The sequence below is a fragment of the Zingiber officinale genome, chromosome 8A, assembly GCF_018446385.1.
Source record: "Zingiber officinale cultivar Zhangliang chromosome 8A, Zo_v1.1, whole genome shotgun sequence".
Classification (NCBI taxonomy): domain Eukaryota; kingdom Viridiplantae; phylum Streptophyta; class Magnoliopsida; order Zingiberales; family Zingiberaceae; genus Zingiber; species Zingiber officinale.
The window spans coordinates 138,847,933-138,861,728 of record NC_056000.1 but is presented as its reverse complement, the minus strand read 5'-3'; the positions used below and the strand labels follow the sequence as shown (position 1 = coordinate 138,861,728).

Genomic DNA, 13,796 nt, shown 5'->3' with positions numbered 1-13,796 from the left:
AGCGCTTTGGCTATTGCGTGTGCAATATCTCATGAGCTTGAACTGTGGCTTGATAGGGCCTGCTGCGTTCGTCTACATGCCAGTATGTTCCTATCTATCTGATTCTACATCACATTGTGCAGTATCTCTGTTCTATAAACAGCACGATTTGATCAACATTGTTGGCCTTCTGACGGTCGAAAGTTTATATAGAAGCAAGTAAACTAAATATGATTAAGCAATTGAAATGTTTAAAAAATATATTTTATTTATTTAAAAAAAATTCACTTGTACATATTGAGGAAAATTTAAAATAAAAATTAAGTAGACAATTGCATACTAAAAGAAGCTTATGAATAACAATTAAAGTAGAAATTGGAAATTGATAAGCCTGTGAAAGTGTATGCAGGTGGAGCAAGCCACATAATAAGAGAAAATTCAATCCGAATAGATTAGGATGATAAGATGTTTGATAAGAGAAAGTTTTGATTGATCAAGGGTAATCAAATGTCTGATGAGAGGAAGTCTCAAAAGATTAAGTGTGACCGAATGCCTGATAAGATGAAGCCCGACTATTCAATGTTGATAGAACACTCGGCAAGGCAAAGAAGACTCCATGTAAAGGTCTTGGAGAAGGGTTTTTCTCAAGTAACTTGACATATTTCATTTGTGCAACGATGTGTATATATATATGAGTGCACATGTAATATTGGGGAATAAGGGATAGATCATAGATTAAACTCCGACCAAAATGTTAGAATTGGCTTAGTCATTACTCAATCAATTGAATTGATGTTACCGGTCGACAAATTATCAAGACAACTTAGAGCCCTTGTATGCCAAGTGTTTCAATCAATTGATCAATAAACTGATGTTATATGCTAATCGATTGCATAGTGGACTGTAACTTAGACCAAGAGCACTATTTGTGTTGGTTTAGTCTGAGGTTGGTGTTCAAAAATAAGATCAATCTTAAATTCTAAATCATGTTTCAAACACTATCCTTAAACTTTAATTGGTCTATAAATTGTGCACCACAAAGACTAAATATTCTTTAGGATTAGATGAAGTTAATTGCCTTTAGTGAAAGTAAGACAATTAAGAAAACAAAGGAAAGGAGAGTAAGAATGTATGTTTATTTTCTATCCAACTTAACCACTTTTATATAGACAACCAAACATATTGAAAATGGCTAAAAATTATGACTTTCTTTCCAACCTTATTCAATTACTTAAAATATCCAACAATTTGGTCATCTTCGATTGGTAGTCACTTGAGTCAACTAGCATAACAACTAATCTAGTGTAACATCACCATTTGTTATAACAATGTTCCAAAAGCTACGATTAAAGATAACCGACTAGTGGAGGATTAAATGGTTATAACGGAACGGTTAATTCATTATAATAGTTGTCTCAAAAAGCAACTATTAAACCCAGTTGACTAACGGAACAAACACTTCATAGGACAAGTAATTTAGTTAAGCAGTTGGGTGCTAGTGCCCAGTCGATTGATTGATGTTGAAGGACAGTTGACTAATGCACGATGTTTAACATGGTTTGCCGTTCTCTCAAGAGCCCCTACTCTCTTTAAAGTGGAGCACTCGTAAGCATCTTTAAGTTTTTTCCTTTCTTGTTAGTAACTAGAGAAACCTCTTATCATTAGTCGTTTGTCGCTGTACATCAGTCAACTGCTCGCATAATATCCTACAGATATCTAATCGTTGCAAATTTCATAATGTCAAATCAATGACTGCAATTTTTTATTGTTTATTGAATAACTGTTCTAACTAATCAATTGACTAACTTTCTCTAACTGATCTATGATTTCAGTCGACTAAACCCATCATTAGTCAACTAACTCATAATAGAATACCACACTTTATGATTTGGAATTCATGGTATAACCAGTCAATTGAGCAAAGTATTACTTGACTGCCAAGTCAATTATTGTTTGAAGAGAATAAACAAAACTTGCTTGGGCTTTCATCTACTAAGACCTTCTTGACTTCCACCGATTAAGTGTTCACTTCTCTATAGGAACTAATATGTGTCAGGAGTTCTCTTCTTGGAACTTCCATTTTCTAAGCTTATATTTACTAGAGTTCACTCTTCTGATACTTCCATCCGTCAAGAATTTATTTCTTTTTTACTTTTAGCTATTAGAAATTCCATCTTTAGGACTTGAACATCTTAAGACTTTCACCGGTTAAGAGTTCCACCTTAGAGATTTCATACGGCCAAGACCTTCTGAAGTTTCACCTACTGGGAGCTTACTTCTCCGAGATTTCTTGCTAGCCAAATTGGCCAACTTGAAAAATAACCCAATCTCCCCCTTTAAGTTAAGCATCCTAAAGATTGATTAACTTAAAAGTTAAAATTTGACTAATTTAAGTTCCTATAATAATTTTAATCACATAAAGTGATAAGATAAATTTAAAGACCTAGAACACTTTCTTTTTTTTTTTTAAAAAAAAAAAAACTAGCTTAAATTTATATCATAATTTTGCTCAAAAGCATCTCGTAATCTTGATCTTAAACGGTCTAAAAGCATAATATATGATTTTAGTGTCAAAGCATAATGTTTTTCGAATTCAATCAATTTAACTCCATATTTTTCATTAAAATTAAATTGTTATATGCATCTAGTTTAAATTTATATAATAATCTTAGTTAAAATTGCTAATAACCTTGGATTCAAATGATCTAACAGCTTAACATCACTTCAAAACTAAGTCTATAAGAAAACATTTTAAAAAATTGGATCAATTTAACTCCATATAACAATTTTTATTAAAACTAGACTAATATGAATCTAAAGTAGTTGAAAGCACACTTGCATATAAATTTAACTAAAATAATTTTATATAATAATTTTCAACAAATTACTTAAAAAAACTTCAACTTAAAACTTCTATCTATTTTAAAATTAATATAGATAAATTTGAGTGATCAAAAACTCTACACGACTGATAATAGCAAATAACAATGGCAGACACATGGAACATACCAGAACACGATAAAACAAATTCTACCTTCTCATTTGTTCTGACTACAAAACAATTGCATGATATCTGACACTACGGAACTGATCGAGGTCATGGTATAATAATAATAAAAAACATATACATAGAACAGTAGCCTAATAATTCAGTCATCCAGTAGCATACAAGCTTTGTTCTAGATTAGGATGAAAGAGAATCCAGAGCAGGCTCCAGTACAAGTTGATGGGATGCATGTACACTTGAACTCATCATGTTTTCTTACTGGTCACTCTTGGAATCTAATCCTTCCTCAAGGGACGTGAAGCGTCGACAGACTTACTTCCTGTTGGCGTCTAATCTTTGCATCTTAAGCCTCTCGCTCCTCCAGGGACCTGAAGTCTGAAGCTTCTCAGTCTTGGGAGGACCAGAATTCCAGTCACTCCACGAAGAACTAGATACGCGAAGCTTCTTGGTCCTTGGTTGACGAGAAGCAGCAACTAAACTGGCTTGCCACTTTTTCTTGGGCTTTCGTCCTCTTCTTTTACCAGTGTAACAGGGCTTCAGAATTGTTTGCAGTGGCATTTCAACATTCGATCCAGGTCGACTTGTTTCTGGCACTGACACGTTAGGGGCAGTACTTTGGTCACCAGAATGGATCACGCTGTTTGGCTTTGCTATACCCTCAATTTTATCTGTTTCATGATTGACTTTCTCAAAGTTCTGATACTCTTCCTCAGCTATTGGGTTATCAATCAATACATCTTCATTCTGCAACTCAACACAAGGTAATAGCATCAGAAATCATTAAGTAGAAGAATAATTGCCATTTGTATTGGCTGATGTTCATTCAATATGACTCCCAAATACGAGGCATCCCTTTCTCTTACCCAAGACATTCATAATTCTAATGGCAAAGCATAGTTCAATGCCCCCACTGGTGTAGTATAGCGGTAAAGCATTCAGAGAAACAAATAAGAGGACTAGAATAGATTCGAATCTTAATAAGGATGTGATTAAGTTGTGCTCTGAATTTATCCGGTAGGGGAACAAAAGGGAAAGGTCATCTACCTATTATAAAATAAAAAGAAAAAGAAAAAAATACAAAGCATGGTTCAAGCACTATAGCTTTTATAGGTTGATAATAAATGCACTTCAGAGCAGAAACTACTCGACTAGGCAACAGTTTGTAACACTAGCTAGGCCAGGAAGGGCAGTGGACTGGAAGACCTGCTGGTCCTCAGTTTTTCCTATTAAACTTGTCCGGTTAAATTGGTTGCCCTCCAGAAATAGAATTGTACCAGTTTTACCTCTAGCTGGTTCCAGTTTAACTGCTTGAACCTGCTGATCTGTCCCAGCTTTAAAACCACAACATAGCAGAACAATGTAAAGAGCAGAGAGCGAGAATTCTTACATCTTCACACAAGTCTCTCATGTGGTGGTGATCAAGAGTTACAGCACTGCCAGACGATAAGCCGATTGTGCTTTCAATGATACCAATATCTGCAGCATCACCATAGCTTGAACCTTCACTTAAGGGCATAACCACCCTCTGTGTCTCACATCCGGTCGACGTTGCACCTCCACCAGTAACATTTTGCAGAAAACTCACGGGCAGATCTTCCATTGATAGATTGGAAGGAGAAGGTATCTCTCTTACATCTCTAAATATGACATTGTCAAGCTGAATCTTCAACTTCAGAATTCTAGATTTAACAGCTTCAATGTTCAAAAGAATCTGTTCGAGGGAATTATCACCGCCTTTCAAGCCAAGCAACCACTCATTATCATCATTGCTTATGATGTTGTAATCTGATGCAATATTCACAATAAAAATCATTGAAAAGATGCATCACAATGAATAATATAAAAAAAAAATCTGAATTTGTATGAAAACCAAAAAACTTAAAGATCAGTAAAAATTTGTGATAGAAAAAACTTGATCTCGGCTTATAATTTCTGATATATATTATTGTCTCAAATTGAAGGATATGCCAAAACAAAAAATCAACAAAATATAACAGGTAGTATGCTTTCAGTAACTAAATTGCTTTAGGCATCCAAGTGCACCAAGGAAGAAAAGGAACAACAGAAAGCACTTATCAAGATTGGATGATGCTGGGTACTTTTTTCCACAATATTCCTCTCAAATAATTTCCAAAGTAAGATATCATTCCATTCAATGTAGTTCTATAAGTATGTGAAACAATAAAAGATTGACTATTTGAGTAAAAGAACTAGTTTAGGAGTGGAAAGCAAGTGACAAAATACTTTAGGTAGTTGAAAATAAGCATAGATCCGGAGATTCCCGAATAGGTCAATCTTTCGAACTGTTGCTGAATTCATGGACAGGCAAGAGACAATCAACTGAAACATCTTAGTAGTTAGAGGAAAAGAAAGCAAAAACGATTCCTGTAATAGCACCAAGCAAAATACCCATATTTCTTTTCAGGCCAGTTATAAAACTAACTCGAACGATTCAAACTCTGGGTATCAGTCGAGACCAGGCCGACACAGTATTACAAACAGTGTCAGGCCATCAACCATGCTGTTTACTTGTTGCCAGATAGACGAAATCATTAATGAACCATAAAAACTATAATCCCTAAAGCAATAACTAAGGCATACTAGTCCTATGTTTGACAAGCACATACAAAAATATCAAATTAATAAACTAAGCTATTATTATATATAAAAATTTCATTGGTCACATTCAGATTAATCATCCTAAACAATTCATACTTCAATACAAATTATTTAGCAGATGACAAAATATATAGCACAAAACATAGCATTTGGCATGCATGTCAACTATGTAACACAAACAATACATATATCACAAAACACATATCATTTAACAAACATGTCAACCAATCAACCAACACATCTGAAGAAAAATTTACAGGATAAGATAACCAATACAACAAATTTAATTCTTGTTAATCAATGTGGCAAGTAATCAAGTCATTAACGTGGACATGACTTCCATTTTAACAAGATAGGATTAATTTGGCCTGCATAATTTTTATATGAGCGTGAGAAGAGGCAATGTGATACCTCACTCATAACCTATGCATCTATAGAAGTTATCTTTGTGAAAGCATTTAAAATAGTAGATAGAAGAGAACAAAATAAAATATAACTCTAAATTACATTTTCTCCTTTGGAAGACAAGGTATTCAGAAAAAGTTAATAGGAAGCAAGTTGATGCAAAGATTAAAAAATAACATAAAATAATAAATAGATCTTGTAACCTTTCTCAAATCAGAAATTCATTATTAGAGGTTTAGTGTCACAATCCTGTTTCATAACCTTCTGAAGATAAAAAAAAAACTCAAACTAACTGGAAAAACCATTGCATAGAAAAGATATATGTTAATGAAACATCGGTATCAATTGTGGTTATGTATTGCCTTGTAGCAGAAAGTGGGAAAATAAACAGTGGTCTTCAGGTGATGTTTCATGCCATTTTTTCCCCTTTGTATGGAGCTCAACTACGGGAGTTATATAATGGGATTCATCCTTTCAGCAATTGTCCATATTGAAGGATACATGGATAACTAGAATATATATGTCTGAGATGAATGCTTATGCAATGAAGTGGCATTTCTTTGTTTATTCTTACCACTACATTTTGTGAATGTTAACATATTTTCACCATATATCATCAATACTAAGCATTCTAACAATAGAATAACTACATTTATTTTTAACCATAATAAAAAAATCCTGAATTAGCAGAAAACTTTACCTTCACAATCATCATCAACTGAGTGGCTGTCTGAATCTGTTCTCTTATTTTCTGCACAGCAGTAGAATAAATTACCAAGTGTTGCACTAAAAGAGGCATAAAGATTGATATATGGGACTCATAGCTACCATAGTAAGAAAATATAGCATGATTTGACATATATGATGATATGCCATCTTTATCTTCAGTTCTTTTCCTTTTTCTCCTGTCCATGGAACTTTTCCAATTGTTTCGAGATGTGAAGGGCACTGATCTAGAGACAGAATTATCCAACTCAATAATCTTTGACTGAAGTTCCTTTCCATGCTTGTACATCGTAAGCTCCTTATCATACATTGAAGCTTGTGAGAAAAATTGTTTCATGTGCAACTCTAACCATTGACATCTCCACGTGAGAGGACTGATAAATTTTCTCCAATGAGCACTCACTTTCTTCTTCCTGGAAAGTTGCTTGTCATGTCAAATTTGTTTAGTATTGACCATTTCAAACAGAAAATTCATTTTGGAAGTCAAGAGATATCTTTAACCACTGAACAACATTCATAACTAATGGATTATATTGTCATGACCAGCTTTGAGGAAATTAAAACCGAAGAATCCTGGGTTTATTATACAGATTTTTAATACTGAGCACAAAAACTTACTTCATATAGTTTTATCTCAAGAAGGGAAGCCTTGGTGCAACGGTAAAATTGTTTCGAGTCGCAGAAATACCCTTTTGCAATACAAAGTAAGGTTGCGTACAATAGACTCAATGTGGTCCGACTCTTCTCCGGGACCCGCATTGGCAGAAGCTTCGTGCACCAAGTTGCCCTTTTATACAAGTTCACCTCAGATCTAAAACTAATTGACCTTAAGTTATCATTTTTCACATTGTTCAGCTTTGTAGTTGCATTTTCCATAGATTCCTTTCTAAGACTACATGTATTTAGAATTTGTTTATTTGATACTAAAAAGATGGTGCATTAACTGATTTATCTATGTTTTAGTATGTTTATGTTCTTACCAAAACTTGTAGGAGTAAGAAGTGATAATTAATAAGTGAATTAGTATCTGAATGAATTCTAGAATGTTGATAGATCTGACAAAAATAGGTAGACTCTTCATCTCCACATAAGATAAGAGATGGAATTTCTCCAATGAGTACTCACTTTTTTCTTCCAGGAAATTGATTGTCAAAGTTGATATAGGCCATATTTAAAAATAAAAAATCATTGTAGATATTAAGAGTATATTTAACCACTAAACAACAATCATTGCTGACTTATTCAAGTTATATTTGTGTGACCAGCTTTGTGGAAATTAAAACATGATCTTTTTTTTCTTTTTATAAGAAGTTAGTTCACATAGCTTTTTCTCAGATCTAATTATTTAAAATTATTTTTCCATCTCATGTGTTTTTCAGACTCGTTTGGGTTAATATTTAGGGTAGTCATAAGAGCAAGGATGGAGATTTTGTGTCAAGTTAAGTGGGCCAAAATTTACAGAGAATGATAACCAACACTAGTCAAAAGAAGTAAACAAGGTCAATCTCAACCTGTGACTTCTGGTACCAACCCCAACTCACAGAAATTGCTCACCCCATGAGTTCAGCCTTGATTCTAATTGTTGGTCATGTCTGTGGGGAAGGAAAGAATATAAGACGATGGGAGAGGATAAAGGAAGGCAATGACATACCCAAGGAAGCAGCAGTGATGAAGATATTGTTGACACAACAAAAGAGCTTATAACAACATTCATGAGGACCTACTCATTGCATGGAGTCACTCCTCTATGGTATGGCGTGGGGTGATTAATGTGGGAACTGTATTTTTGTAACCATATGTATCTCTAAAATTTAGGACAAAAATATTCCATGTCATAAGATCATGATTTCATAAATCATAAGAAGAATAAATGGTGCTATCAATCTATAAAAAGGGGTTAGAATCCCATGTATTGGATAAGTTTTGAGTTAATATAATTTTAATTTTTGTCATGGTGTAAAAGCGTTGGGCTTCATTTTGGATTTCCTTCTTCCAGCCTTCATCGATTTTAGATTTCCTTCTTCCATGTTACTCATGTCCCTTTTACCAACCTTTAGAATTAGATTCCTTTTTCAATTCTTCATCATTGTTGCTCAGCCTCCATTGTTGATTTTCCCCATTTCTCACTAGTTTTTTTTTTGGGCAAGTCTTGACTTATAAAAATGTCAGAAGTTGTAGAAACAACTACTACACGCAGTCAAAGGAGTGTAGCACATCAGAGGAGGTCATTCGATCTCAACAATTAGGAATAATTTGATGCTCATATTGTATGTAAATTGATTCATACAGCCGACCCCATCTAGTGGGAAAAGACTTGGTTGTTGTTTGTTGTTGTATTGTAAGTAAATTGAAGAAAGTCTTATATGGACCTAACTCCTAAGCAATCACCACAAGTTATAATCAATTGATTTTCAAGGGATTTTTGCTCTAGTTGCAAAAATGAATAGAATTTCATTGGCAGCTAATTATAGTTGGGAGTTGCAACAATCTAATGTCAAGAATGCATTTTTGCAAAGAGAACTATAGGAAGAAATTAATATGGTGCTCCCATCAAGATATGGAAATAATTTTGGTGCTAATAGTATATATAAATTGAAGAAAGCCTTATATGAACTAAAGCAATCACCACGAACATAGTATAGAAAATTTGCAAAAATTATAATTGTCATGGGGTAAAGACAAAGCCAAAGAGATCATGTATCGTTTATTAAACACTCTTCCCCAAAGGGAGTCAACTCTCTTTGATGATAAAGATAACTTCTAAATCAGTGTTTGGCAAAGAAGTTTGAAATCAAAGTATTAGGAAGGTTGAAATGCTTTACCGGATTGAGTGGCTCACTCTAAGCAAGGCATTTGTATCTCTATTTATGATCTGCTTGTATAAACAAGCAAGGCAACATGCAAGCTAGCCTAAGTAATCCAACAGACTCAAATCCTAAACTTAGAATGGCAAAGGAAGATGTCACAGTAGATAGAATGTATCAATGTTTGGTAGGAAAGCTTATTTATGTCTCTTACACAACCAGACTTAATATGCAATTTAGTTGATTTATGCATAACCCAAAAGAAACTTATCTACAACTAACTCACTTATTATTACAGTATCTCAAAGGAACACTAGGAAAGGGTAAGGGAGGTTTAGTGCTAAAGACATGTATGGAAGTTGATTATGATAGGACAATGATTAACAGAAGGTATATAGCACCTTTCTTAATGGCAACCTCATAACATGGAAGAGCAAGAACCAAAATAAGATAGTGTGGTCTAGTGCAGAGGCAAAATTCCAAGCAATGACTCAAGGTGTGTATAAATGACTTTGGTTAAAGTTAAATGACTTAAAGATAAAGTGGGATGGTCTAATGAGACATTATTGTGATAATAAATCTAAAACTAACATAGCTCACAAATTGACACTACATGATTAACCAAAGCATATTGAAATTGACAAATACTTCATTAAGGAGAAACTAGAGAGCAGAGAGTGGATTGATTTGTATCTCACTCATAGACAACTAGCAGATACACTTACTAGACTTACAAAAGGGCTAAGTAGCTCAATGTTTCAAAGTGTTGCATCTTCTATTCACTAAATTAAGAGGGTGTAGGAAAACATTATTTTTTTTTTGTAACTATGTATATCCCTAAGAATTGGGCTAGAAATATTCCATAAATCATGGGATCATGATTTCATCAATTATGATATATGATGGCATAGAAAGGTTGTTTAGTATTTTTAGAAAAGTTTGTTAGAGTTTGTATTGGGATAATTAAGGTTTTTTATTAGAAAAGTTAGTTATTTTATAAAGAATAAATCATGTTATCAATTTATAAAAAAAGGGTTAGGCTTCAATATAGTGAATAAGTTATGGATTAATATAATTTTAATTTTCGTTAAAAGGTGGGATGTTTAACTAATTGATTAATTAAAGGATTTTTAATTTGACTCATTAAAATTACAAAAGTCAAATGATTAATGATTATTATATTTTGTGGGGGTGGCATTTAGTAATTCATAAAAACTTATAGTTTTAATTACATTGATTAAACAGTATATTTATTATAGGATATAATTAAGGTTTATATTTATAAAAGTAAATTCATTAATTATTAATTCATATATGATCATTTATTTATAATTCTAATAAATTATATTTACAATTGAGTAATTAATTATATCTGCTTCAACATCTGCTACTAATACTCCTTTGGGTCATTAATCAAAATTCTTGTTAGTCATTCATTTCTCTAAAATTTTAATCTGATTGACTTTCTAATTATTAGTCTTTTTTTAAAAGTAAACAAGCCAAGTGCAAGAATATTTAAATTAAAACTACGAGATTATCTCGACATGCTTCAAGACATGTCAAGTGTAGAGGAACGTCTAAGTCTTAATATGATGTTGTGGATGGGGATAAAAACTAGAGTAAGAAACCTTACTTTAAACCATGGATAAGAGAGATTAATTTATATACTATATATTTTCAGAATTAATCTGTTGTATACTCAAAAGGATTCATCAACTAATTTTAATATGTTTATATGTCTATATTCTTATTAAATTTCTAGGTGTTTCTGGTGATAATTTAATTAGTTTTCAAAATTCTAGAATTTTAATATGATTTTTGTAATACTTGCAATCTATGTTACCCAGACTCTTACTTAATGCCTTCCCCTAGCCCTACCTATCAACTAATTTTAATATGTTTATATGTCTATATTCTTATTAAATTTCTAGGTGTTTCTGGTGATAATTTAATTAGTTTTCAAAATTCTAGAATTTTAATATGATTTTTGTAATACTTGCAATCTATGTTACCCAGACTCTTACTTAATGCCTTCCCCTAGCCCTACCTACCTTGACACAAAATAACGTTTTACTAAAGATATGTCATGTCAAAAAAAATTTAGGTCCTTTACACTATGTCCCAACTTGAGAATATGATGTGTCCAACACCTACATTCCTAGTAGTAAGATGAAACCCTTTGAACTTGAATCTAGAGTTGTACAATATGAGACAAATTATGATTGCTCAATGTTCTCCAAGGCATGAATATGGTTATCCTAATCTAGTATATCATATCTTCATATTACCAAACTAACATGTCTCTTTCCCTAACATTCTGTTCCACTCTTGCTTGCATCAATTTTCCTAAAGCGTCTCATCATCCTCATGACTTCCATAACTTCTAGTTAATAACTTAATTCAATCTCACTTCTCTAATCCCCCAAAACAATATATATATATATAACAATAGTTCCAGACATAACAATGCTTAAGTATAAAAAAAAAGTAAACTTCTAAGGAAAAAATTAATGACTGTATCTATAAAAACTTACCTAAAATCCTTGTTAAGCAAATCAAATACAGCAGGATCCACATTTGAAGGAACAAGTGGTGAATCAACTTCCATACCCCCATTCTCCTGCTTCAACTCATTCTCTGAACCTGAGAAAGTGTCCCCGAATGAGCTAGAACACTCAGTTGCATCTAGGTCATCAATTTCCAGTGCCTTGTCATCAATGTCATCCGTACAATTGACAATGTCAATTTCCTCAACAATGACATTATCAACTTTAGTCAAGGAAGTAGAGGATCCAGCACAAAAATCAACTTCTTCACAATTTTTTGCACGCGGAAATCCTAGCACATCTTTGTCATCCACCAACTCCATGTTCACAGATTTTACAATGTGGTTAAGTTTACTTTCATCAGGGACAACTACAGATTTGCCCATTTCTTTCAATGATCCAACACATAACATACGATCTTCACTGTTATCTGAAGAAAATATTCCGGCTGCCTCTTTCATTTCTACAAATTCCTTGTTCTCCGTTTTTACTGAGACATCAAGTTTACCTTCTTCATTGGCACCATACATACATTGCGCAGGAGCCATGATACTTGAAACCCTTCTAAGTACTTAAAACTTTTGGACACTCTGAAATACCAACATGATAGGAAAAATGAACGAGCCTACCAAAAAAACATGCAAATAAGTCTCGGAACCAAAAAAGAAATATATTTCTCAAAAAAAAACAAAAGAAAATTCCAAACTCACAAAAGAAGATAACTAATTCCTAACGATCAAGGTTCACAACCTCTCTACTCTACCAAGGAACAGCGTCCACTGAATTGAAGTGTGGGATCATAACATCCCGCAACAATTTCTACCCACACAACATCCCCTAAACAGAAAAAAAAAAAAAAAAAAACAATCCAGAACCCAAAACTTCAACCAAATAGGAAGAGGGATAATGACAACCCGATCCCACCAGAAAAATAGTTTCTAGATAACACAAGGGAAGAAATAGAAGAAGAAAGATGAGAAAGATCTAAACCAATCTTAATCATCCAGATCCGCAGCCGCTCGGTGAAGAACTCGGCCACAAGAGAGGAGATGCTCAACTACTCCAGAAGCGGAGCGCTCAGGAGACGCTCTCCAACCGCGCCGGAAGATCCTCGACGCCGGTTGCCTCGCGATTGGGGATCAGAAACACGAGGGAGATTACGAGAACGATAACGAGAAAGAGAAAGGGAGAGGCTTGTTCCGACGCACGAATCACTCACTAATCACTATATATAAACCCTACTAACAGAGGCCCCCACGCTGGGTATTGGAACCCGAGTGACCGGTTTAGATTCAAATCTCGCCCAAATTGACCCCTGAACGGAATCCTAATTCAAACCCCACCCGAATCAAACCCTAATTGAATCGCCATAAATAAAATTAAATCAAGGGAATTAATATCATGTTTATTCGGAAGGATGAATGAGGGAAAGAATTAGGTTACATGAGAGTAAAAATATTTTTTAAGTAACAACGACTGACCTTGCCTCTCTAATTTTTTCCTTGTTTTTATTTCTTGTCCTTCTTTTCTCGTTTCTTTGGCAATGTTACTGATCTACTAAGGATCTTTTTTCGTTTCCACTATAGAATTTTTCCGCATTCATTGTCCTCCTTTATCCATCCACAAGATAAGTAAAGAAATTAAAATTTAGTAAATTGGTTTGGTAATAATTATGAATAAAGTTCATGACTTCTGTAAAATTTAATTATA

General features: G+C 33.5%; 1 protein-coding gene across 3 annotated transcripts; it reads right to left on the bottom strand.

Moving 5' to 3' along the window:
- Positions 1-3,053: 3,053 nt before the first annotated feature.
- On the bottom strand, positions 3,054-13,286 carry LOC122010404. Of its 3 annotated transcripts, none has more exons than XM_042566928.1 (6): positions 13,077-13,286; positions 12,075-12,711; positions 6,839-7,149; positions 6,711-6,761; positions 4,374-4,771; positions 3,054-3,730 (listed from the first exon to the last, which is right to left on the bottom strand). In XM_042566928.1, exons 2-6 carry the CDS (start codon positions 12,632-12,634, stop codon positions 3,299-3,301), a joined length of 1,752 nt encoding a protein of 583 aa, XP_042422862.1. In that variant the 5' UTR covers positions 12,635-12,711; positions 13,077-13,286; the 3' UTR covers positions 3,054-3,298. The 3 variants fall into 3 exon arrangements, with proteins under 3 accessions (XP_042422862.1, XP_042422864.1, XP_042422863.1); XM_042566930.1 differs by having other exon boundaries at positions 12,075-12,676; XM_042566929.1 differs by having other exon boundaries at positions 12,075-13,286.
- Positions 13,287-13,796: the final 510 nt, after the last annotated feature.